The 27,096-nt window shown below is 37.6% G+C and overlaps 1 protein-coding gene across 23 annotated transcripts in view; it reads right to left on the minus strand.

The window, feature by feature from the left end:
* The window catches only part of LOC132788719 (myocyte-specific enhancer factor 2), a 64,315-nt gene continuing 37,219 nt past the window's right edge, over window positions 1-27,096 (minus strand). For 2 of the 23 annotated variants that reach the window (XM_060796248.1, XM_060796250.1), the window contains 9 exons: window positions 25,188-25,238; window positions 7,193-7,687; window positions 6,195-6,398; window positions 4,298-4,652; window positions 3,809-3,907; window positions 3,443-3,573; window positions 1,719-2,415; window positions 1,299-1,367; window positions 1-721 (listed from right to left, as the gene is read on the minus strand). In XM_060796248.1, the coding sequence (XP_060652231.1) occupies window positions 504-721; window positions 1,299-1,367; window positions 1,719-2,415; window positions 3,443-3,573; window positions 3,809-3,907; window positions 4,298-4,652; window positions 6,195-6,398; window positions 7,193-7,246 (1,827 nt within the window). In that variant the 5' untranslated portion in view covers window positions 7,247-7,687; window positions 25,188-25,238 and the 3' untranslated portion in view covers window positions 1-503. Of the gene's footprint in view, window positions 722-1,298; window positions 1,368-1,718; window positions 2,416-3,442; window positions 3,574-3,808; window positions 3,908-4,297; window positions 4,653-6,194; window positions 6,399-7,192; window positions 7,688-17,069; window positions 18,010-25,187; window positions 25,239-27,096 lie in introns of those variants that run through there. The other 21 variants (XM_060796262.1, XM_060796256.1, XM_060796260.1 and 18 more) reach the window with 21 other exon arrangements.

The raw sequence follows: 27,096 nt of genomic DNA on the forward strand, positions 1-27,096 counted from the left end.
TACAATGTAGATATACATTAATATATTAGATATACTTATAAGCATAAGTTACACATTAGACAATAATTGTAGATATGACACTGTCACTTGTTGTTGCTTAAACTTAAATCAATAACAAAACCTTTCGCTTCCAGCTCGACTTCCCCATAACTATTGCACTGGTCTGGAAACTGTTTTTGTTGTTGTTCAACTCGATCTTGCTGTTGTTGATGTAGTTGTTGTTGCTACTGCTGCTCGGGTGCATAGCCAACAGCCAAGTGTTGGCCATAGCAATCGTAGCCGCCACGCCCATAGCCAGCCGCACTCAGAAACGTTCGAGTCTCTTTACGCGGTGGCGGTGGCATCATCACCAGATCGTTGTCACTGCTGTTGTTGTTGCTACTGCTGTTGTTGACTGGCTTCTTGTTGCTGTTGTGATGTTGCTGTTGTGGTTGTGGTTGTTGTTGCTGCTGCTGCTGTTGTTGTAGTAGCTTATAATCGCTTAAGGCGACTCCACGTGCCGGCTATGTGCCCCAGCCACCAGATATTCTTGGCCTTTTGTGATTGGGCGCATCATAATCGCTCAACTGTTGCTGTTGCTGATGTTGTTGCTGCTGCTGCTGTTGTTGTTGCTGCTGCTGCTGTTGTTGTTGTTGCTGCTGTTGCTGCTGCTGCACTGCAACGGCAGCGAGACGCACGTCCTGTTCGCTGCTGGGCGCACCTGCGTTTAAGATAATAAAGTCTGTTAAACTATTAGTTTGAGCTGTACTGTTTGCATGTGTGTGTGACACGGGCAGCAGGCGGAGGCTTTTTTTTTAGGGGCCAGACGCATCGGCATTCAACGCCTGGCAACGGATTAACAATGTGTGTGTGTGTGTGTGTTTTGAATGTGTATGCATATGAGTGTTCATGTGTGTGTGTGTGTGTTACACTCAGTTGAGTTAGTCAAGAAATTAATCAATTAATAAATTCAGGCAATTAATTAGTTGTCAATTTTGTTTTAGCTTAAATCGAAATTTGGATACAAAAAAAAAAAACACAATTTTTTTGGAAAAAGAAAGTATGAGAGACATGACAAAATGATTGATAGCTGGTTGGTTTTTTGAAACAGAAAAGAATTGGACGAATTTTGAAGACGAATCATGTGTGTATGGCAAAAGACAAGCTGATAAACAATGTTCGAGAATCGATGCTAAAAATGTTTGTCGCTAGTTTATCAGCTGTCGAATTTTGTGTATCGAGTGCGCTGTGTTTCATTTTGTATGTGTGAAAATGTATGTTTTGTTTGTTGGTTTGTTTGTTTGTTTTGGCCAATTTACCGGCAAAATTCCATCTAGCATTATGTCCCATAAGCGCGCGGTACGGATATCCATCATACTTATCATGCCCTAAAAATTGTCATATATATTTGTTGTTGTTTTGGTTATTATTATATTTACTTTTAATTACTAATTTTTATTTCGATTTTTTGGGTTTTTAATTTGTTAATAGAACAAACAACGCGAAAAGAGAAATATACGTAATTAAATCACACTCGGCGTATACGTAATATGACATATTAAGTATACGCCGCTTAAGACGAGTTTCGTTTCTTTTTTTTTAGGTAGCATTAAATGACATGCCGCAAAAAGAACAACATTGAACAAAATTAGTAGATATTCAAAAATTTTCAATTTTGCAAGCGAAAATATCACAAGGAAAAAAAGGAAAATTCAGAAACCAAAAGAGTTGGAACGTACCTGGAGTCGGTGTTATGTGGCCGGTTGAAGAGGGCCGCGAATTCGGCATGACCAGATGCTGTTGCGAATGACTTAGGACGCTCAAATTGGTGGCCTGCTCTGCGCTGCCATTCGTTCCACCTCCGCCTCCGCCACCGCCGCCAGGCGCTCCAGTTAATATGCTGGCGTTGTTCAAGTGTGTGATGACATTCGCTGCACTAAGTGAGCCAGCTGCGCCACCTGCACCACCACCGCCGTTGGCTGAGGCATTGCTGCTGGTGCTGCTGCTGCTGGAACCGCTGCCCGTTGAGCCGTTGCTGTTATGCTGATTGTGTCCGCCGCTGGCGGAGAGATCGCGTGGCGGCGACTGTGGCTCCGCCTTGACCTTGATGGAGACGGGTGAGCTGGCGGGCGGCGGTGTGCTATTCGAGACAGCCAAGTGCGATAGACTGCAAGGCAGATTATGATGTTGGTCGCCGTTAAGTGTTTGCCTGCTGGGACTGCTGCTGCTGCTATTCGCCGGGCTCGGGGCCTGGACTACCCACCTAGTGTGCTGCTGGACGAGACCCTGATGCCACTGCGGCAGGCTCATAATGTCCGCGCTCATCGCCCCCGACGACGAGAAGTCCTGCGCCCCAAACGAGTAGCTGGTCAGCGCGGGCATCGGTGTCTGCAGCGTCACCACTGGCGTGTTCAGCGACGTCTGGCTCTGACGCTGCTGCAATGCGAAGCACAGAGATGAGGGAGTTAAATTGATGGAGAGGATAAAAGTTAGACTTAGTCACCAAATCTAATTTAAAATATAATATAGTCCAACTTAATCTATAACCATAATTTATGTACTACTAATAAGTTGTATTTCCTTAAAATGTGCTTCAACTTATGTTCAATAATTCATGCATAAATTAAATCCATTATTTGAATTTTTATGACAACTGTATTTTTCTATGACGTGCTTAGAAAATAATTTATGCATAAAATGTGAAAGTGACCCTTTAAATTCTAAGTCTCATAAGCCAATAAATCAATAACTTTGAACGACATCTTCAACTGAAATTATTACCATACTTAAGCATTTAAAAAACTGTAATAATAACAATAGTTTGTACTGTAACGAGGCCCATATTTAAATACTGAAGAAAAAGCTATAATAATAATATATTGATCAACAATAAATTTTGTATTTTTTCTAAGATGTTTGGCAAGATTTAAAACTTATAAACTTATCCTATAAGCTGCTGAATTTATGTTGATATACGAGTATAATTTCTTCTTTAAAACTTGTTAAAATTAAGTTTTTGTTCAGTTGATTGCAGAGAATTAATAATAAATTTAGAGTTACTATTTAAAGAAGTCAAAAATGTATACTTATGTAAACTGAATATAATATTTGAATCGAAATTGAAAATGACAGTTTAAAAGCAATAGACAAAATTAAATTAAATATGCAAAATACATTAAAAATTCCTAAAGTATCTTATAAATTGCAGAATTTATGTTGATATATATTTTATCTTATGACTTTTTATAATAAAGTTTTTCTTGCTAATGAATTTGATTCGTTTACTTATTTTGATATTAATATATCGCTATTAGATCAAGTTTTTCTACTGCTGACTTTGTAAACTCAACTGACTGACTGCATTTGAGTTAAGGTAGCAGCAGTTGTAACCTTTTTCTTTGCATAATCTTTAAGCTGTTACTGCAAGTGAAGAAGTAATGCTTTGGTATTGTGTTGAACTTACATCTGCATAGGCAACATCCTCCGCTGTCGCCGACATGTTTGGCGCTATGGTGGGCGGTATAACGACACGCAAATTGGAAGCTCGTCCATTCTGGCTGCCCGGCGATTGCTGTTTAATGGGCAAATGATGTGCTGCAAAAACGAGGTTTAATTGTTTAATAGATTGCTCCGAAAATTGTAGGCTATCAATTGGATGGATGTGTGGGGGAGAGGCAGTCAGGGGCGTGTTGTCCATTAAATAATTTTGCTAACTAAACTAATTGTACGTATTGAATGTATGTGTGTGATTATGAGTGTGTGTGTGTGTGTGTGTGAATTGGGGAAGGGGGGAGTAAGAGTCTATTATGAATATAGTCATTATGCCCACCTATGCCAGGACTGGGACCTGGACTGGGTGATCCCACAAGCGGCGAATGTGAATGTGGATAACCGTTTGACATCTCCAACATGGTACCCGATGGATAGACTGATGAATGAAATATATAAAGAATATATAGATATGCAACAGTTAAATAACTTTATCACCATACGCGCGATTGGCAAGTACACGAAATACACAACAAACGAATGGCAGGCAAAAATGGTTAGCGATTAGATTAACCAAAACGAAACGAAAAAATGAAAACTTGAGAATGTAGTTTCCAAAAATAGTACTTAAATATATATTGTTAGAATCGCGGTTAAATGTCTAAACGAATTGTGCATGCAATAAATCAAAATAAGGTAGGGGGAAAAAACACAAGACAAGAAATCTAATTAAAAGAATGGGAAACCAAAACAGTAACAGAAACAGTAAGAGAAACAGAAACAGCAACAGAAGTAAATGAAAATTGTGCACCCGCGACACTGTACTAACTTATTAAGGACATCCCACCTGAATCCGTCTCCGAACTCGATGGACGTGGGCTGATGTTTGTGTGGGACATTTGTGGGCTGGCCTGCAGCAGATTCTCACCGTAGGAGCCGGGCACTGGCACCGAAACCGGCAGCGTGTAACTCGTGTTGGGCATTGGTCTATTCGGTGCACCTCCGCCACCGCCACCGCCGCCCCCACCGCCCGTAACACCGCCAATGGCGATTTGGTTGCGCTGCATCATATTTTGAAATTCCTCGTCGATCTTATTGTATTTGGCTTCGGTGCGCGGGGTGAGCGTGTAATCGGCCTCCGCTTCGGGTGAATCCGGTGACATGACGCCGTTTTTGTTCTCCTTCTGTGAATACGAGAGCGACAGAGAGAGAAAGAGAGAGTGAGAACAAAATAAGAGATTGTTAAATTGTTGGGTTAAAATGAGACGGGGGCAAGTACTCGTAATTGGCCGAGAGAAAGAGAGAGAGAGAGAGAGCGAGAGGGGAAGCTTGCTTTGGCACTTGACACGTCGCCGCTCTGTTGATGTGCTAAATTATGTAAATCTTGTCTACGCTCTGCACGGCATTAACATTACAAAACAATTTAAAAGGCAGCAAACAAAAGACAACAGCAACGGCAACAGCAACAACAACGACAACGGCGACAATGTCGCATTAGAAATGCAAAATACATTGGCGTCTATGGGTTCTACTTCATCTCACTCTTCCCGCGTCCTTTCCCATTGTTGCTAGAAGCCCAAAACTAAGTGTTCTTCTTGCTGTTGCTGTTGTTGTTTTTGTTATCTGTGTTTGTTGCTTTGTTTGTTTTCCGCGTGGCTGCTGCGCTTTTCTTTACAGCTCACTTGAGCACTCATAATTTCATGCAACTGTCAGACGCAAGATAAATCCCGATAACTCGCTCGAACAAGTAACGAGTGTTGGGAATTTATTTATCAATATGCATATTACAACGAGTTTAAAGCGACGAGTAATTGCTAGTTGATTGACGTCAGATTAGCGTGACAAATTTTAAATAAAAGTCACGCCAACAAATTTAAATATTTGTAGATTAATGTGTAGAAAGTTATATATAACGGTTGGTTAATAACCACACGCTAAAGCAGGCCATTTAACCAATTATTTTAATTTATAAATTAATTTCTGCTAATATTTAAATAAAACCTTTAAAGAAATTTATCAATTGCAACGAATGATTTACGAAATATCTGTACATTAACGTGTGTCAAAGTTGGGAGATAGTTGATTATTAGCGAGTGCAACCTAACGAGTAACTATTAATATTTTAAAAATATACTTTTTTTCAAAATTTTAAATTAAAAAAAATCTCGAAGAATTAAAGCACGGCAACGATTGTTAAAATATGTTTACATTAACTTTTAATATGTAACAGATTTAAGAAGTTAATCACCAGCGAGTGTAAACAATCGAGTAATTATCAATTCCTATAAATATTTTTGTGCCGAATTTTAAATTGAGAAATTTATAAGCTGCACGAATGATTTTTAAAATATTATTACATTAACTTCTTATGTGTAAAAGCGAGTGTAAACTTCAAATTTCTTTAAATTTTATTTTTGTGCTGAATTTTAAATCAAGAAATTTATAAACTGTAACGAATGAATCTTAAAATATTTTTACATAAGCTTTTAATATGCAAAAGTTGGAAGATACTTGATCATTAGAGAGTGAAAACTAACTAACTATCAATTCTTTTAAATATTTCTTTTACCAATTTTTAAATTGAAAGTTAAAAAAGTATAAAAAATAACGAGTGTAGTCAAAAGATAAACTTTTAACTTTTAACGAGTCTCTTCTATTAGAAAGCAGACTAACGTTACAAATGCCAAAAGTAATTAATATGTTCAACGAGTAGCGAGTTCACTTACCTCAATTATGTTCTTGTTGGTGAGCGATTCGTGTGGCTCATTGTATTCGGTGTACTTGAGCAGCACCCGATCCATATCGGTGCTGGCATACTGATACAGCTTGTTGCTCGACGAGAAGATGATCAACGCGATCTCGCAGTCACAGAGCACTGACAGCTCGTAGGCTTTTTTCATAACGCCGAACTTGCGTTTGTTGAAGGTCACCTGAGAAATAAATGGGAGTTGGGGGGTAAAGAAAGGAAAGTTTACAAAACTGTTTTCGAATTGCCTGCTCAAATATTTATGTAATTAGAGGCTAGCCTCTTGGTACACTACTAACAGCGATTGGTAATGAATCGATTACGGCCAAGTCAAGGCCAAAAGACAAAAGTTATTGTCGTGTGCGAGTGTGTTAAGGTGTGTGTAAGCGTGTGTTCTTGACGCTGTTCATTTTGTTGTCAGTTATGACGCGTTTACGACTTGGTTAGGCATTAACCTTTACGATGCCACAAATGTCCTTTGCCTGGTCACGCACATTGGCATCGAGTGCTTCGAATCGAATCAAAAGCAACAGTTGCAAATTTGTAGCACAAAGTTGAGAGTATCATACGAGTATATAGTATATCGGAAGTAGTTGTCTTTGAGTATATAATTAATGGAAATTAAAGTAACTCAAATCGAAATTAATGAGCCAGGATACTTAAGGCGGTTTATTTATAGTATTCTATTTTTGTTTATAAGCTAAAAATAAATGCAATTGGCAGATTATGAATCTAGCACTCGATTTGTGCTTGAAATAAACTAATCAAATGTAAATGAACTGAGTCTCAGCTAGCCAATGCCCAGCTGGGTGTGTGAATGCCTTTAACGCACATTTTATGGGCTTCTTTTGTAGCTCGAAGTCGAAGTACGTTGGCTTTTTAATTAATAAAGTTGAAGAAGCATTTCTATGGAAGCGACAACACACTCAAAGGCATGCAAGCTCTGATTAAATTAAGTATACGCAGCGTTTAACTCACCTGTCGATTGCGCTCGTCGGTGATGCGTGAAATTTGAATTTTTTTGCGACCCATGGCAACAGATTCCGAATCAGATTTGATGCTCGAATATAATAATAATGATGATAGCTATTCCCCTTAGCACGTCTTCGGGGTGTAGTTGCTGTTCTTCTTCTTCTTGTTGTTGTTATTCAGGCTGTTGCTGCTGCAACCGTTGTTGTTGCTGTTGTTGTTGGTAGGAAGATGCCTTAGTCCTGCTTATTTCAGGTGTTGTTGTTGTTGTTGTGGCAGATGTTGGGCATATTTAATACACATATAATGTACCTTCTCTCTTTCTATCTTTGTATATAATGGCTCTGTATATATATAAATCTGCTGGACGGCTTCTCGAAAACGGCAAATGTTTGTTTGTTTTTGTTTTTGTTTGAATTATTATTATTGTTGTTTGCAGTTAGTGATTGTTGTTGTTCCTTTATGTTAAATAAATATGTTGCTGTATAAAGTGTTCTCAGGTATCTGCAAAGAATGAAAGAAATTGAAATTGGATGTTGAGTAACCATGTGGACAACTTAAACAAAGCGCATCCTAGCGATGAGCAATCATATCATATTAGAGAAGAGAAAGAGCGAGAGTAACCGAACGAAGCTAAGGGTTAACCCACTTAGTGGCTGACTTCAAAGAGGATGCCCCGAGTCAGTGGCAGCCATTGAGCGAGCAACTTGTTGACGCTTCATTGGCCACGTGCCGAAAGTTCAATGCACCTCCCAGTCAGTCACTGTACACAACACAACACAATGTGGTCCAGTCCAATGGTGACCCATTTATGTTGTTGTCTCTTGTGTGTGCTTTATACTATGTGTGTGTGGCCTATTAAGGACATTACTTGGGTTAATTTATGTGCTGCTGCTGCTGATGCAGAGAGTGACCATTAGAAATCCTTTTGTAGGCTACTTTTTACCTTGGCTATTCGCCCTTCATTGAACGCAGTTCGCTGGACACGCTCTCACGCGTGATTAGCGCCATTTCCTGCGCACGCTTTGATGTCCTTCAGGTGCCCACGCAGCACACACACACACACACTGTAACCACACACACACATATACACACAACTGAAATCAGTAGGCTCCAAAGAGCACTTCAAACTCAGTGGATAGCTGGCCACGTTTAGTACATTATTTATTCATCAAAGCAGAAACAAATTACAACACAAAAAAAAAAAAAAATACAACAACAAAACAAAAATGTGTACATCAAACTTTTCAAAATAACAAAAACTTGTTTGTTTGCTTTAAAAAGAAAAACAATAACAAACCGGAAAGTATGAGTGCAGGCAATTTTATAAAGCGAATAAATTCCAGAAATAAATTCTGATGAACTGCATATTAATGGCAACTATTTGCCAACTAATTGTCAAAAATGATGCCCAAAATGCGTGGGCAATGATGTGCTGACAAGTTATGCTTAAAATGCAATTAAAATTAAAATAAATAAAATGAATTTAGAAAGTGAAAAATATAAATAAAATTCGGTTATTCACTACTTGTAAAAATCATATTCAAATTATACGCTGTTATAAATATTTATACGAAATACTTTATTTATTTATTTGCACAACAAGCTAATATACCCACTGTGCAAGCGCTCCATTACAGGATATAAAAGTATAAAAGACGCCACAGGCGTCTGTCAAGGCACGTGGCTGCAAAACGCGAGCTACTTCTCAGTGTCTTCCGTATGTGTGTGTGTGTGTGTCTCTTTGTAAATGTGTATGTGTGCTCTGTGTGTGTGTGAGTGTGTCTGGCTGTGTAAACATGGCAATTCTTGTTGCTCGCCACGCTACGCTACGCCACGCAGGTCCAGGCACGGCGGGAAAGCGCAAATTTCCGAGTGCGAGTGCCGGAAATCGAGGCAGATGAATTTCAATTGCTTCTCCCGCTCGCTCGCTCGCTTGCTCGCCTGTCCTTAGTCGTTATTGTCCTTTTTGTCGCCTGTGTGTGAACTGAGAGCTGTGAGCGCTAGCCTGGCTTGTTTGTCCTCCGGCCAGGACAACTTTGCTGCCTTGGCAACGTTTGCTTAGAAATGAGTTCGCCTCACGCAGCAACAGCAACAGCAACAACAGCAACAACAATACGGATATCAACGACGTCCTACGCAATATGTTTCAGCTTTCAACCCTGGACTGCCTTACAGCCTGCTTTATTGGGGGGTTTAGGAAATTGGGGTTGGGAGTAAACTCCACGTGCGGCAACCTTGACGTACAGCCCTCGATTTCAAAAAGGAAAAGCGAATAGGAACAAACAACAACAACAAAGGCATTGCATGGCCGGAAAAAAAAATTCGATACGAAAAATGATTATCTGGAGCGTGCGTGCGTTTTGTATATGTCATTATTGAAATAAAAGATATATGTGTGGAGGAGTTAGGCGGAAGACGAACTTTGAATCGATATCGTGTATCGATAATGCACAGATGACGCTGCGATCCCAGATAAAGTATAAAAACCAAAACGAATGGCAAATAGTTGCTCACACACACACAGTTTCGGTTAGTCATTGCTTAAGTAGTTTACTTGGCTTGCAAAGTTCTGTGTATGGAATTCGTCATATGTGCATATTACACATACGCAGCGTTGACAAAGGCGAAAGCAATTAAAACTCCAAGTGACAAATCGAAAGGACACATTACACATAACGTATACGTAATGTGATATAAGCTCTCACTCACACGTTGCTGTCATATTTGGTTTAAATAGTTGAGCAAACAGTTTAGCGTCCATAGTTAATTAAAACATCCCAAAAAAAGTTGCTACTAATTAATGGCCAACAATCATGGGACATTAAATCCGGGCAAATATTGACACTAATCGACAGATTTGATTCGATTTGATTTGTTTGCTGTGACGCCGCCGCCTCAACATCGTCATCGTCATCAACATCATCATCATCATCATGCTGACATCTTCTGACCGAACACAAAGGAAGTATTGATATGGGTACCTTGATACCGCAGCATTTAACCACGGGCTGCACTTTCGCCATCGCTGAGTAAGAACTGAGGCAACTCATATTTTTAGTGTAAAGACGCCGATAAATGTTGACCTCAAGTTACTTACACACACACTTAAGTGTAACCAGATGCACACACACACATACACACATGCATACGCATAACAAATGGAAGCTCAACCTATAATCATGATAAGGACCCGCATTGAAGTCGAAGTCTCAGTCGAAGTATCGAAGCAAACGACGACAACGGAAACAAAGAGAAATGCGTCATTGAACAGCACGAAACATGAATAATTGAAGCTGCTTAGCGGTTAGCACTTGTTGGGGAGGGGCGATGAGGTGGGTCTTGAGGCGTCGCTTAGCAGCTAGCAATTAAAGCTTTTTGTGTATTATACAATTTGGCATGCGTAATGCACAACACACACACACACACACACACACACACATATACGGACGCACAATAACTCATTTGATACGCTAAAAGACGTTAATTAAAATGTGCTAAAGACTCGAACTCAACCGAGCAACGCAAATGCAATTTGATGCGTTGCTCGACAGGTAAAGCAAGAGATATTCGAATACATTTCAAAATAGACTCGCATTTCCCCCACACACTGAGAGCTCTATAAGCTCTGCAGGCTTTGAATAGCATACTTATGGGCGTTTGCTTAATGGCAAAGCAAATGCCAAGGAATTTAAAGAGTATTTTCTAATATTAAATGTACATTATATGCATAAAGTTGCGTACAAGTCAAACAATTGTTTTAACAAAATACTGCATACTGTTTTACTTTATTAAACTGTTTTAAAAAATACTAAATTTATAGTGAATACACATGTTTCGCAATACTTTATCTACGTATACGCAATATTTTAGTTAAAGAGTAATTTGATTTATATGTTAAAAATTTGCATAAGTTTGTTGCCACAAAACACTTGTTTAATTTCTAGTCGAAGATATGTGCGTATACTAACTATACGTATACGCAATATTTATATATATTTATTAGCTTTATTACATGTTTAAATGAACATAAAAGTCATAAGTTTGTTGTTGAAAAAAAATGATAGTTAAATACATATATGCTTTATTTGCGTATACGCAATATTCATGTTAAAGAGTATTTTCTATTACATATTAAAAAAAAAACATAAAATGTCAAAGTTTGTTGTTAAACAAAAATGATAGTACAACATAAGCTTATACTTTATCTACGTATGCTCAATATTCATATAAAATAGTTCTCGAATAACTACAATATTATTTTTTGGTATTTATTACAGTTTTCTGTTTTTATATCCGTTCTAACAGTCATGTTCACAAAGTGAAGTGCGCTTTATTGCAGTTTGCATTAGTTTAGTTTTGGCTGGAAAGCGAAATTTATGATGCAATGAATTCCATAAACTACAGCCAATGACTTTTAAGATTTCCACTTTTGTTTTGTTCAATTTGCTGTTGTTGTTCATTGTTTTTGGCCACTTATCGATGCGAGGCTCTTATCGAAATCTGCATTTGCCGCTGCCCCAGCCGCAAATGCTGCGATTGCTACTGCTGCTGCTGCTGCGACTGCCACTTGCCACTTAGCGGCCATTTGACTGGCCAAGCCGATTAGATAGTCATTCACACGCTTCAAGTGCTTGAACAGTCAAAAAAAAAGTGGGATAGCAAAAGCTATAAATCAAAACGACACGTCACAGCCTTGTACAAGTGTGTGAGTACCAAAAATTAAAAAAAAATGTGCTGGGCAGGTGCACAAGTGAGTGCTAAGCACAAAGAAGGCCCCGAAAAAAAAGCGTTGTTTGCTAATTGCAAAGCAAAGTGACGTCGTTGGTGTGTTGGCAACCATCAGCTAATCAACCCGGACATGGATAGAATGGCAATGCTGCTGCTTCTGCTGCTGCTGTACTTGTAAACGTGTGAAGGAAAGTGTCTCGCCTGGGGTCATAACTTAACACAGTTTGTTTTGCATAGACAGCGCGACAATTAACCATTTGCGGTTGCAGTTGCAAGTTGACTGGGTCAGCAACGTGTTGGCGTATGGCACTTGAGCACAACCAAAAGAAACAAGCCACAAAACAAAGCACGAAGGAAGGCTGGCAGGAAGGAAGGAAATTAGCGTCTGAGAGCAAAAAGGATGCGCGCCTTAGATGTTTGTCGTAGGTTGTAGGCATGTGTGTCAAGACGACTTGTTATCACAGTAGTTTTCGTTGGCAATTAGAAGCTTGCCGACGACTGCAGCAACATTTTGCGCCATTTTAATTGGCCCAAAAGACGCGGGCCACAAAGTGCAACTAAGTCGCAGTCACCTTACAAAAGATGTATGCACAGATCATTAGGCAATTGGCCAAAAAATGAAAAAAATGATGTGTGTATGAGTGTATGTAATTAATTTGCATTGAATTAAATTGAGGAAGTTTGTCATCAAGATGAGTTGAATTGAGTTGAGTTTTATTAGCAGCGTTGCGGAATTAATTACGCACTCCCAGCGCATTTGATTAGCATGTAATTCTTATTCTACGAATTACCGCAAAAATTTGTTGTAAGTAAACGAGGGTGCGAATAAAAGTGATATAAACAAAACTTGAGTTTGATAATTAATCCTTAATATTTTGTATGCAAGACAATTAAAGGAATTTCACGTGTCGTTGTGATATTTTCTATAAGGAATTTCATGTGCTAATTAATCTCTAATGTGCATATAATCAACAATTGGTAAAAAAATATAATTTAAATACTGCATTTCTCAACAGATTCAAGAAATTTTATAATTGAAACGTTTTGAAACCTAAAAACTGTAATTGAAATATTTTGTTTTAATTTTGAAAATATAATAATAGTACAATATTTTAAACTGCATAGTATATTTCAATAGTACTAGTATATCGATATACTAAATATACTTTTCGGTGTAACTTAGGGTTTTTCGTTACAATTTCAGTATATTTTTAAAATAATATTTCTTTTTTTTTGCTTTTATTGTCAGTATTTAATAATAATCATTTTGTATTCATTTGTAAAATTTAAAAATTCACAAAAGATATTTACGTAATCTATTTTAATTAATTTTTGAACCCTTTAGACACAAAAATAAGAGTTGTCACATCTGTTTAACTCAAATAATCTTCGTTTCTTTTCTCTTTTAATTTAATACAGTCTCATTTCCTAAGCCTTTTTTTCTGCTAGAACTTCCCTCGCTTAAGCATATGAGTGCTATGAATGTTTATACGCAAATTCATTAGATGATTCATTAAATGATTTTGTTTGGGTTTCGTGGTTTTCTTTTGGTGAAACATCTTAAATTAATACCATTAAATGTATCGCTTGCAATTAGCAGCAGTTTGTTATCGTTATTGTTGTTGTTGCTGCTGTTGCGTTTGCTTTTGTTACGATTTACTGTAAGTAATTTATGCAAATTTTAAACTTTTCCGTATTATTTGGATGAATGAACTTTAGCTGAGTTGTTGGGAAACCAGTTCGACACTTGAAGCTGCTTCTGCTTCGGCTTCTCACTCTCAGGGCAGCATTTGACATGAGACAGACACAAACACACACACTCACACACACACTCGCAATTGGAGAGACCTTTCATAAATTTCATTTTTATTGCAGCAACAAAATTAAATAAATAATTTTTGTTCCCTCTCTTAAAGTCGTTTTAAATACTTGAATTTATGAACACGTTTGCAAACAAAAAAATGCAATTGAATATATTGCAATTATTTTGTAAATGTTTCGTCGTCTTTTTGGGAGTTTTTGCCTTTCGCTCCGTTTTAGTTCGTCTCGAAAGCTCTCGCCCACAAAACTCGCTCAGCAAGAGATTAATCAACTGCCTCTGATCGGGTTTTAGGGTCTGTCTCTGCTCTGTGTGTTTGCGATTGCGTTTGCGTTAATGCGAGACACTTTGACACTCACATCTGACGATTTGTTATACTCGTAAATCCAACTTAATTAACGCCACGCGCAACGTCGCGTTTTAAAACGCACCCGAAACGCCTCATTTGCGGCTGCCATTGAGCCGCATCAAAGGCGGCAATACATTTCCTTTTAGTTCCGCTATTTGTTGGCATTTTTGGGATAGTTTTGCACAACTGAAATTGTATCCTCAAATACAAAGTTGTTGAAATTTAAGATAATATGAAAAGGCAATTTCGACTGATGGATTTTTTTTGAAGGGTAGTTGACAAGGAAGAAGTCTTTAATTGAATTGAAAACCTTTAACATTGCTTTTATGTTTTAAATATCCAAAGAATTCCTATATGTCAGTTCTCATAAAGAATTTATATGTAAAAAAGGCACCGATTGAATTGTTAAATTTGAAACTTATAAAATTACTTTTATATTATATTAAGAATCATATTTTACTAAAGAATTTATATTTTTTTTAAGCTTAAAGGTTGACAAGGGAAAACATTACCAACAAATGCAAATTATTTTATATTATATTAGAATTATATTTTTGAAGTACTCTAAGAATTCCAAAATACGTAATTTTAAATTTTAATTAAGACTTATTCTTATTCTTAACTATAGTATTCTTTTATGATTTTTTATGATTATTTAATTTCCAAATTAAAAACTCTTTTTTCTATCTCAGTATAGATAAAATAGCTTTATGCTGATCTAAAAGTTAAGACGCCATAGTTTTTTATTTCTTTTTATCTGTAAGCACAATTTAATTGAATGCGTGTGTCTATGTTTTGCAACTGCAAACATTTTTCAATTGCATTAACAATGATTGATAAGCAGAGTCAAGGTTTCTGCTGCTTCATGAAAAAGAAGCGTCCTATGCTCGAAAATGAGAAACACGGGGACTACTTTGGACTGTTGCTCTATGTAATCATATCTTATCTGTGCCGAAAGGTATGAAACTGAGCATGAAAAGAGAGGCGGAAGAGTGTACAAAATAAACAAATGTGCAAAAAAAGAATCGAAAGAGACAAAAAAAAACAATAAAGACGAAATCATAATAATAATCATTAAAATGTGACACAATCGCAGCAACCACAACAAAAAAAAAAAAACAAATATAACAAATTCATAAACTGAAGAACAATCATTAAATATATATAAATTCTATATAGTATATGCGAACACCATTTGTTTCGGGTACCTTTTCGCCCGCTATGATAAGGCCCAGTCGAATAACTCTCCCTCTCGTTTCAGATAGTGCTGCGGCAATCACAACAACACCAACAACAACAACAATAACAATCCTTATCTAAATAATTTGTAGAGCGAAAAAATTCGATTGCAAATTTTCGCTGTTATCACACAAAACAGCGAAAGCAGTAAAAACGCAAACACACTTCAAACTTTTTGCCAAATTATTGATTGATAAAAATAACAAATACGCAAAAAAAAAACAAAACTAAAAATACCAAAAAAAAATAAAATTAACTTCGTTTTGCTCGTTTTTAATTTTCGTATTTATTTATTTATATGTTTTTTTTTCTGTTTGCCTTTTCTGTGTTTGCTTTTCATGCGTGTATGTGTGTATGATACGATTAGCACTCAGCTTGAGGCCTAGGGCAAAGGTTTTGTCTTTGTGCCCTGCACGAAAACCCCGCTGACTGGTCAGCAGCCACCTTCCCACCCCCCGAAATGCCACCACCAACGGCGATTGTGCGCTATCAGATGTTGGTTATCTGTGTGTGAGATTAAATAACATTTCGAATATGCCGAGACATCGAGGAGCAAAATGTAGTAAAGTTCGTTTGAACTAAGGCGACAAGCTTCCAAGAAGTTAAGCTCAAGTTTCTGGAAGTCAAACTTGCTGCTGTTTGCTGTGATGAGTTAGCAGAATAGTTTACTGTTTACAATTGTTAAGAAAAATAACAAAATAAATGTAATTTCGTTATGGAATTTATAGATTGAATAAAATACATTATTAAAATAGATTTTCACTAGTTTCTAAAGCATTTAATCTCATCATTTTTAGACAGAATCAAGTCAATTTCTTGGCATACTTTGTAGACTAGTTTAAAGTAAGAAACCATTTTCAAAAACCCTGAACTTTCTCAGTACTTAAACGGCATCAATTCATTCAATTCTTTGACATTGTTATAAAGCCATGGTCATCTATGAATTATAGAGAAATGCCTATAATAGGTGTCGAGCTATTCGAAACAGAACTACTTGGAAGTGCAATGCCTCATCAGGGCTCATGGCTCGGACAGTTGATTTGTGATAAGGGAAAGAAAACACAAAGTGAGTGTGGCAGATTTTTGCATGGCATTTAAAAGCCCTGCAAATGCAGCAAAGCAATGCAAACAGAAGCGCGGACAATTATCAGTCGGGCAATTATTCAGTCATTCAGTCAATAATTAAGTCAATCAGTTTGCCAATCGTTCAGTTTTGCGAGGAGCAACAAGAACTACATGCAAGAACTGATAACGTGTGTGAAGCAGTGGAAATGGATTTGAACTTCGTTAAAAAACATACAAACATACACACATAAGAATATGTTTATGTATGTAACTGTAAGTGTATTGACAGCTTATCAGTTTGGCAAAAAGTCTACACACACACACACATACACACACGCTGGAACTGAGCAGATGTTTGTGTGTGTGTGTATCTGTGGTCTGAAACATTTTGAGCATTAAATGCAAAAAAAATATGAAGAATAGAAATTCATAAGAAAAGTAAAAGGCGCGATATAAATTGGCACGTTATTGTGCGTGTGTTAGCTTGTGTATGTGTGTGTGCGTGCGTTTGTGTGTATTCTATATCAATACAAAATTTGATTGCAATGTTAACTGATAGACACGATGACGTCAGATTGCGGCTAATAAATGAAGTAACTCGTTTCGCTGAGAACGTCACGAACTTCTTAGTTTCAAAAATGTTGGCAATAATTTCAATGTAGTATTTCTTATAGGCCACTTACATGATTTACAATCTTTGAAATTCCACTTTAATTGAGCAAAGAGGTTTTCTTTTCTCTTCTTTTTCTTTAAAAATGTCTCGAAAAATGTGCATACAAAATAAATTGTTTTTGTATAATGATAAATCGTACAGCTTTGTGTTATTGTTTCACGATTTTATTTTATTAAAATATTTTTCCAAATATGTATTTTATTTTACGCTTCTTTTTGACACACACAAGCGACTGTCGTAGTATTGTTTTAATTATTTGTTGTGTGTTTGTTGAAATTGATTTCGAAATGTTATAATTGTAAATATTTATAAACAAGAAGTCGCGATAGGCGAAACAAACACAACGGGTTGATGCGAGGGTCGGGGTGGGCGAAAGCCTCGCGAAATAAAAGTTAAAAATAAAATGTTATAAGTGGCATATGCATTGTTTTTATTTTTGTTTTTCTCTGTTATTTTTAATTTGTAATTATTTTTAAATTTTGTGCCTTTTGTTTGTTTGAAATGTATTTTTGGAAATAGTGGACGTCAAAAATTGTTTATAGATTGGAGTATAAATAAATTATTGCGCGCAGCGGCATAATTTGCCTCATTTGCTTACTTGCCACCTCTTTTACTATTATATTTTTTTTCTTCGTTTTTATTATTATTTATTTATATGTGTGTTGTTCTCTGGTTGTTTGGTATTTATTTATTTTGGGGTTTTCTTTGCTTATATTATTTTTTGTGTGTTTTGTGTGTGAGTTGTATTTTGTATTTGAAACAATCGCGCAAGAAAACGCGGCACAAACGCGAACGAAACGCGGAGATCTGAGAACTAAAGAAGCGGCGTTGCGAACGCGTACGAACGTACTGACGGATACGCCGAGCCGTTGACGTAGTCGCACGGCCCACCAGAGACACACGGATACGGCAATGGTATCTATCGGTATCGGTATCGCTTCACGAGTGCGCGTGTATGTGTGCGTCGCTGTGTCTGTGTAGCCTCGCGAATGCAGTGAGGATGTCGAATGAATCTCGTAATATTCGTTTTGTAGCGAACGAACGTACACACACTCACTCGCACACACACACACTCACTCACACATACACACTCACTCAGAATGAGTGGGCAAAAGCTACACGGGCATTCTAACGGTGCCTGTGCCTGTGTATTGGTGCAACAGATTTCTGTTTTGTGTAACAAAATATCACGCATACACTCTCACACTCACGCTCCATACGTTCGCTCAATCTCTCTCTCACTTGCTTGCGTTCTTTGTGTGCTTGTCCCGTTCGCACGTTTCGCTCTCTTATCGCTCTGACTCGCTTGCTCGCCCGCATTTGCTGGCCAGCACTGTTTGCACTCAGGAGCGCGCAGGCGCTTTGCATTTGAGTGCATTTGTCACGATTAACTTTTCCACTCGAAACGAAAGCAAAAGCCTCACAAATCGACCGTCGTTCGAGCGAGGAGTAGAGGCAAACAAGAAACATATGGTTTTTGTTTGCGCTCACTCAACCACACTGACACACACACACACACATACACATACAGAACAGCCGTTCGCTGTGCTGCGTTGTTGTTGTTGCTGTTGCTGTTCATCTCCAGCAGCAACAGTTATTTTTCTGAAATTCCTTTTGCGGCTCACTTCGATTGCCACGCACCTGCCTCTCACCACCCCCCCTTCGCGTTGAAGCTCTCTCTTTCGCTTTCGCTCTCGCTCTATTGCCTGCTCATAAATGTTAATTATCCATTTTGATGTACAGCTGCCTCCCAAAGGGGCCACCCCACTTATCTCCTCCCCCCGCTCGTTGCTCGTTGCCTTGGTTTTCTCTCTGTATCCGTATTCGTAGTGCTACTTGGTAGTAGCTTCGCCCCTTGGCGACCCTCCCCCTTCTGGCCCTCTATCAAATTCGAATGCGAGTGTGAGTGTGAGTGCAAGTATGTGTGCGTCTGTCTGTCTGTCTGTCCGTCTGTTTGTCCGTCTATCTGTCTGTCTGTTTATTTATTCGACTCTCGTTTCATTCAGTTTTCCTTTCATTCTTTCAGTATTTTCTTTTTTTCTGTTTTTTTGCGCTTCTGTCATGTCACCGAACGCATTGTCCTTGTTTTTTGGGCCCACTCTAGAGTGCTTTAGGCATGCTTCCTGACGTTGCTTCAGAAAAACTTTGTTAACCTGCGTGTGGCAGCATAAAAAACACTGGCATTACAATGTGACCCACAAGCACTAAGAGTGCTTCAGGTTCATTCACGAATTCATAAATTCAATTTACCCTATAAACGTTTTTTAAATACGTTACCATCAATTGAAATACATCAAAATACAAAGAATAAACTAAAATGTTAACTTCTTTGTGTTCCAAAGAAAATTAAAACATTTTGTTACGATTAAGTTGATTTTAAAGTGGAATTTCTTATACGATTAATTGTTGATGATTAATCTAGGCAGCCCTAAACTATTGTTGAAAGGAAATCAAATAATAAATTCCAATTGCCTTCATCCCAATTTCTATATTACCTTAAGTAAAGCTAAGTAATTTTTTTTTACAAACCATTATGTCAAGGTATTGACAAATGGAAAACACATAGAACTCAATTAACCTTCAATAGAATCATATAAATGTGAAACGGGCTCGTGTTTGGTGACAACCATTAGTTAGCATGCAACACATTTAGGGTACAAATAGTCCGACGTGGGTTCAAGGTGCAACAACCATATAATTTAAAATTGAGGAGAACTTGCTCAAGTTACCAGCTAATGGGTATGTGGATATATTGATTGCTGGTTAAATATAAATCACAATAACTCATCAAATTGACCTATGCCCACTTCTCTCTTTCACTCACTTTCTCTCACAAAGGGTTTCTTCAGAAAGTTGGTATTTTAATATACCGATTTTTTTCTGTTCTATATAGATCCAAGGGTATACCTGCTGTTGGTGATATTTCAGCGGCAGTTTACTTTACGAAATTCTGCAAAAAATCACGCATCGTCACAAGAAAGTTTACATTTACGACTTGCGAAGGGGCGCCACACATTGTTGCAGCCAACGAATGTGCAAAGGCGGGGGAGTGTGGCAGCAGCAGTTGTAATTGCAACATGGGAATGCAAATGTTGCGTTTGACCTCGAAGCGGCATCTGCAACTGCAACGTGCGTGTGTCCTTGTGACTTTTAACACCCCTGATGTTGATGTTGATGCTGATGGTAATGTTAATGTTAATGCTCAGCCTCAGACTTCGATGCTCAGATGCTGATGGCGACAACTGCCAGTCGAAGTCGTCTTCGTTGTCGTTGTTGTCGCCTTCTGCAGTTAATTCAATAAAATGAAACGCCGGTCGCATTTCGCGCATGTTCATGTCCAGAGTCAGTTCAGCGTAGCCGTGCAACATAGCCACACATGTGCAACATGCGGCAGGCGACGACACATGCGCACTTTTGTGCCTGGCAATGTGTTGAGTCCGACTTTTGAATGCATTTGCCCTGGCACTTAACCGCTTTTCCTCTGTATTCTCGCTCTGCCTCTCTCTCTCACTCTCACTAAGCGCGGCTGCTTTGCATTTGTTGTGTCTGTGTGTGTGTTGTCTTTGGCACCACGCAGGGGTTTCTACAACGTCGCACCCCAACCAAGATCAAGTCGAAGACCAACAACAGCAACAGCAATAAGAATAAGTACAAGCCACGTGTTGTTTTTGTAACTCTGCGTAGGTAGTTTTTTTTCCTTCATATAATTCATTCAAATCGTCTCGCTTTGAACGCAGTTGCGAGTTGAAGTGGCAAGCCAAAGCAAGCCTTTAGAGTTCAGCTGCTTCCAATTGTTACCTACCCAAATACTAAGATTATATAGAATAGAGTATCGATCACTTTTATGACTCCTTAGCTTTTATATATATTTCTTTAATAATCATAAACTTAACTGAGTACTGAGAACGATATTTCAATTATATTATATGTCATAGCTATTAAAATAAATATTGGGTTTTATAAAGATATTATTTAAATTTACGAATCCTAATGTAATCTTAATCTAAGAATCTATCGTACTCATTCTGATCATACATAGTGAAGCTGCATTTAAAAATGAATTAGTCTTCATTTCAAAAACAGAATTGCTGATTTAAATTTGTTCTTATTTTGACAAAGTTTTAATAACAATTTGTCCTAAAGCTAAGATATTAAAAAAGAATCTTTTTACAAAAATTCTAGACCCAAACAGGATTGATTTAGGAATTCTAAATTGGAAAACGGATTGTGTGGGGTTTTCTGAGTTTTCTGAATCTTGTTAATAGTTCCTTTTAAATAATATTTTAAATTATATTTCCTATTCAACCAATGCTATTCACTATAAATTGCCAAAAATCAATTAATGTAGTTTAAAATTAACAAAAAACATTCAAAATTCTTGTCAATTTCACTCTTCTTCAAGTTAAAATACCTTCAATTAAAATCCGGCCGCTTAACTTTATTTTTATTAAATCTTACATCATTTAAATTAAATCCTTTTTATTTCTTTGTTATCCGCCAATAATTTATTTGTACTATTAAATGCAAAAATTTCTTTCTTAACTTACTTTGAAATGTTATTCCTTTTTAATGTTCAATCAATACAGTTTGAAGACTGAGAGCTGCAGCTCAGACTAATGATGAGATTACACAAATGAGTGCATTAAATTAATTAAGAATTTGGCCACACAACACATTGAGAACTCTCATTATGTCACTTTTTCAATCCGTCCCACCTTATTTCAATTAAGGCTTATAACACTTAAATCACACTCCCGAAGAAATCTTTTTTAAATCTTGATAGAGATGGGGTTTGCGGGTTTGTTCTTGGCCCAATATTTTGCTCATCAATTGGTAGCAAAATATTTCCATAATAGCATAATAAGAACCGAGCTTAAATGCGAATCTCCCAATTGTGCACAGCACCTAGCACAAGCACAATTCCAATTGACCAACTTTGTGACTAATTTAAATGCAAGCGGTAGGCAAAAGCAAATAAAGAAGCAATGCCAGAAGCAATTAGGCCAGTAATTACTTGCGGGGTGTGGCATCAAATTGAATAAAAAAGCTATGGCCAGATCTCAGAGAACAGACACAGAGACAGAGAGTTGTGCCCCAAAGGATCGGAGCATTAGCATTGCCTAATTACATTTCAATCGCATGTCTTAAAAGGCGCTTAAACTCTCAATCGTTCATCAAAATATGGACGAGTGTGTGTGTGTGTGAGTGTGCTTTGAGTACAATTTAAATGTGATTAGATATTGGCTTAAGGACAACGCCTGTAGGAACATCAAAAACAAAAAAAACCAAAAACGAAGTGAACGAAACAAAAAAGAATAGCAAAAAAGTGTTTCCTTTTTTTTCCCAGACGTTGTCAACTGAAGCATGCCTAAACGGGCAATAAGGGAAGGTCCTTCCCCTCCTCCCCCTGGCGCATAAATACTCCATGGTTTGTCTCGTTTCGAGTTGCCTAATCTAATCAATTTTGTTGTTGCCCGCCCACACACAGACACACAACGCTTCAGAAGCAACAAGAGGCAGCCGCCTGTCAGCTCCAATAAGGCTACCTTTAACATGTGTGTGTGTGTACGTGAGAGTGAGGGAGAGGGAAAGAAGCAGCTTTTTTGGGGCAGCTGAGCGGCAGCAGTGAAAGCATTTCACTGTTTGCATCAATGATGAGCAGCAGTTGAGAAGAAGAGCACGACACACGGCACACGGTTGTTCCTGCCACACGGCGTGTGGCGGCGGCCTGTTAAAGTGGCTGCAAAACGTGGCCATGACAGGCAACCATCCCCCCTTTCCATCCCTTGCTTCCTCCATTATTCAGTGAACGGGTTGTCAGTTGCATTGGCTTGCAACTGTTAACTGTTTATTAAAAAAACAACAACAAACAACAACAAAAACTTTAAAACATTTTCGCATTTATTTCGGCTTTAAGTAAGCCTTTTTCCTCTTTCTCGTTTACCTCGCGTTAACCATTTGAAAACTTGTGACAAACTGACACATTTTCACTTTCGTTTCACATGTTTCCCAGGTTGATCCTGGGCTACCCCCCTACAAAAAACTACCCCAACTGAGTGGCTGAGTGGCCCCAATTCGACAGTGTGACAGCGCACACAAATGGCAAATAAAAGTTGTACGAACCTGCCAGGACAAATATTTCATGCAAATGCCTTGGCAAGGACACGTGCAGTAAAAGGTTTTCATGCTGCCCACACAATGCCACACAAAATTATAATTGAAATGGATGCTTTCAAAGTACTACATCCGCCTCGCTTCTCTATCTATCTATCTACGTATATTCCTGTATCTACTTCAAGGTAAGAGCCAGGTGGCAAAAAAAAAACGAGGAATAGAGCATGGCATTAATTGATGTGGACAAGCGGATAAGTGATTTCCTTTACGGTTTTCCTGCCGAATTTCATTCATGCAAAATTCATTGATGAAAGCGAGAGCAAGAGCAAAAACAAGCGCAAAATGTTGCTTAGAGGCAAAAACTAAGTTAATATGCAAACATAACTAATCAAATCTGAGAAAGTAAATAAAAGTATTTTCATGTTTATTGGCCACTTCAAGGACGACTAGGACAACAATTTATACTATATTCAACGTCAGCTGGCACAAATAATTGCTGTCTGCTCTGATAGACAATTCACACGATTAAACTATTATAATAATATGGTTCGAAAGAGCAACTCGCCAAGGAACACGAACTAATTCTTGATCTAAATTTAAATAATCAATTTTTGTCTGTTGTCAAATATGTTTTATATTTTTAAGCAATAGTTTCTTCAATAACTTTCAAAAATTTTATATTATTTTAATTATGTTTGAAATACTGCTACGATGGTGATTTTTTTTAATTTTATTGTTTATGAAGACAAAACGTTTAATTTGCTTATAGCGGAATCAATCAAGTCTTATTGATTTGGTTGACAATATGGTATATTTTGAAGTTTGGGATATATTTTAAATGTAGTAGTATATTGATATACCAAATAAATATTTTAAATAGGCATATTTTAAGTGGTTAGCGTTTGTTGCATCCTCGACTAAAGCTTTCTTTCTTGTTTTTAGTGTTAAGGCTTTCAAACCATCAAATATCCTAAAGAATGTTTACCCTCAAAGTTGTATGTTGAAAAAAACCTAAAAAGAGCATTCAGTGTCTATGAGTCTATAATAAATTGGTACATTCTAAATAGCTATCACCCACTCTATTGCAGCTTTCTTACTCGGTTCGAAAGTGAAAGATCTAAAAATCCTAATATGAAAAATATAGAATAATAGAATATTCACTTGGTAGAGCATTCAGTGTCTGTGTGCCATATTTCAAACAAACATTCAGCACTCAGACAATTGAATATATTGAATATTTTTGTACATTTACGTTGGAAGCTACGCGTGCTGTCACAGCGCAGAGAGCAGACATCAGGTAATCATTTTGAAATCAGCATCACATTTCTATAGCAGGCATATCAATCATTATGACTATGCTATTTTGCTTGACTGTCTGTCATAAGCGTGCAGGGACACACACACACACACACTGACACACATACATTCACATAGTATATTGCGGTAAGTAAGGCCCAGGGAAACTTTAACTGTTTGGAGTCGTAGATGGATGCTACGGTTCGCTGGGCAGGTGTAGGACAACAGCAGACAGATAGACAAGTTGGGGGTGTGGTGAAGAGACCATTGGAAATTGACAGCTTAGTGGGTGGGCGATAAAGAAAAGTGTCCCACGCACACACAAACACAATGGCATACTTGCAAACGCATCCTGAAGCGACGCCTCACATAATATGATATATTTTTAATGTCTTTATTATGTTCCATTGAGTGTAAATATTTGCCTTGTGCACAAACACACACACATGCACACTCTCTCACTCACACACACACTGTCAGCTCATAGCAGCTGAAGTAGCAGAAGATGCTCCATAATACGCGGCACGTGCTGTGCGTTTCAAGTTAAGCCATGAAGCAGATACAAAACTTTTCATTTCTCTTCACTTATAAAGAAGCAAGCACAAGTAGCATCAGAGAGAGAGAGAGAGAGAGAGAGAGAGAGAGAGAGAGAGAGAGAGAGACAGTATCCGCGGGGGAGGTAAAGACTCAAAGCCTGGGGGGTGCCTTTCACACTCACCTTGTTAAAGTTTCCTTTTGCGTGCGCAAACAACAGGTACAAAAAGTTCCACTGCAAAGAAAGAAAGAATGGGAGAGAAAAAAGTATGAGCAACAACAACAGCAACAACAATATAAAGAGAATTTGTTTCAAAAGTGAATCAAATGAATACAATGAGTGCTCAAAGTACTCAATTTTCTATTGGCATGACGACAACACTGCCAGCCAATTAATCTTGCCTGTCGAAGGCAAAGTCGAAGACGAAGGCGTGCTCGACTTTCCAGCAAAACACGCAATTTATGACGATCAGTTCAATGCACACGCGTGTCTCCCATAACCTCCTGCAAAGGGGACCCAAGCCAGGCAGCCAAGCAGCCAGATGAGCCGAAAAACGGGCCAAAGAGTTGGCCCCCCTGAGCTGGCTTAACCACGCTGCAGCAATTGAAACTGTCTTGAGTTGCTCTACTCTGAAATACCCTGCACTCAGATGGCATTTAACTAGCTACTGTTTGGTATGGATATGAATTTAAGGTTTAATTAGCTACCCATTGTTAAATATGGTAGTAAGCATATACTTTAGATATATGTAGTTACAATAGTTGAGATACATAATTATTCACTTTAAAATTTAACTTAATTTTAAGAAGCAACAACGAACCTAATTGCTTTGGTTGACAATCTAGTATTTTTTGCATTTAAAGGTATATTTTCAATACAGTAGTATGTTATTATAACATATATATATATATATATATATATATATATATATATATATATATATATATATATATATATATTAATGTGTTTCGGTATATCAAGTTGGTATATTTTAACGACAATACCGCTTTGAAAATGGGCATGTTTATTTGAGCACATTCGACTGAAGATTTCTTGCTCTATTTTCCAATAAATTGGAAAAATTCAATATAACAACTTTTAAAATAAATCTATATTTTATTTTATACGGATGTGTGTTCAATACATGTTAATATCTTTTCGCACAAATCTAAGAATTACGGATGTTTTTAGAAACTCCATATTAAAATGAAAATAAATAAGCTTCATAATTTTTATTGGAGTAATACATATACATATGCAACTTGACGTGAAACAAAGGAAGTTTTATGGTGAAAACAGAATAAGTATAATCTAGAGAAAGTACAGTATGTTTGTTTTAAACAGTCTGGTTGGCAAACCCTAGAGGAAAGTTTGGGAACAAAAATAGTATGCAAAAACATAAAGTTGCCTCAAAAAATTAATTTTTCACTTAACTTCTACTTCAATCCTTTTACATATCAGGTATACCCCTTGTTCACCCTTCCAGGGTATTAAAATACGCCATGTGCCACACACACACACACACAAGCTACACTCTCGCACTTTGCATGAGTCCAACTTAGTGAGGGGCATTGTCTCTTTGTGCAGCGCAAAAGCGAGTTTAAAGTTGAAAGGATACCATAAATCTTTGCAGCCTGATGCAAAGCGACAGCCACAACAGCCTCCACACACAACACTTGCACTCTCTTCTCTTGCTCGCTCTTACTCGTTTGCTCTCTTTTTGTGAATATGCGATTGTCATGATGATTCCGGCTTGGCAGCAGAACATTGACAGCTCGGGGTTTAGCGTGTCTCACATGGCTAAAGCCGAATCAAACCGCACCAGACATGCATAAATCTGCTCGACTCTGTGTTCTCTGTTCTGCATAACATCAGAACCAATGCGAATGAAGACTGATGTGGCATTAGGGAGTTACTGGATGAACTTTTCATAAGTATTACGCATAGAAATATGAGTGACTTGTGCAGTCTTCAAATCAAGGCTAATAGCCAAAACTTTGCCCAGCAATCAAACACAGTTTTGAACAAGTTTTGCAAATAAATACGAATGACACAATTCAAAAATAATTATTTAAGTCTTAGCTTTCTTTCT

This window comes from Drosophila nasuta, chromosome 3 (assembly GCF_023558535.2).
Source record: "Drosophila nasuta strain 15112-1781.00 chromosome 3, ASM2355853v1, whole genome shotgun sequence".
Classification (NCBI taxonomy): domain Eukaryota; kingdom Metazoa; phylum Arthropoda; class Insecta; order Diptera; family Drosophilidae; genus Drosophila; species Drosophila nasuta.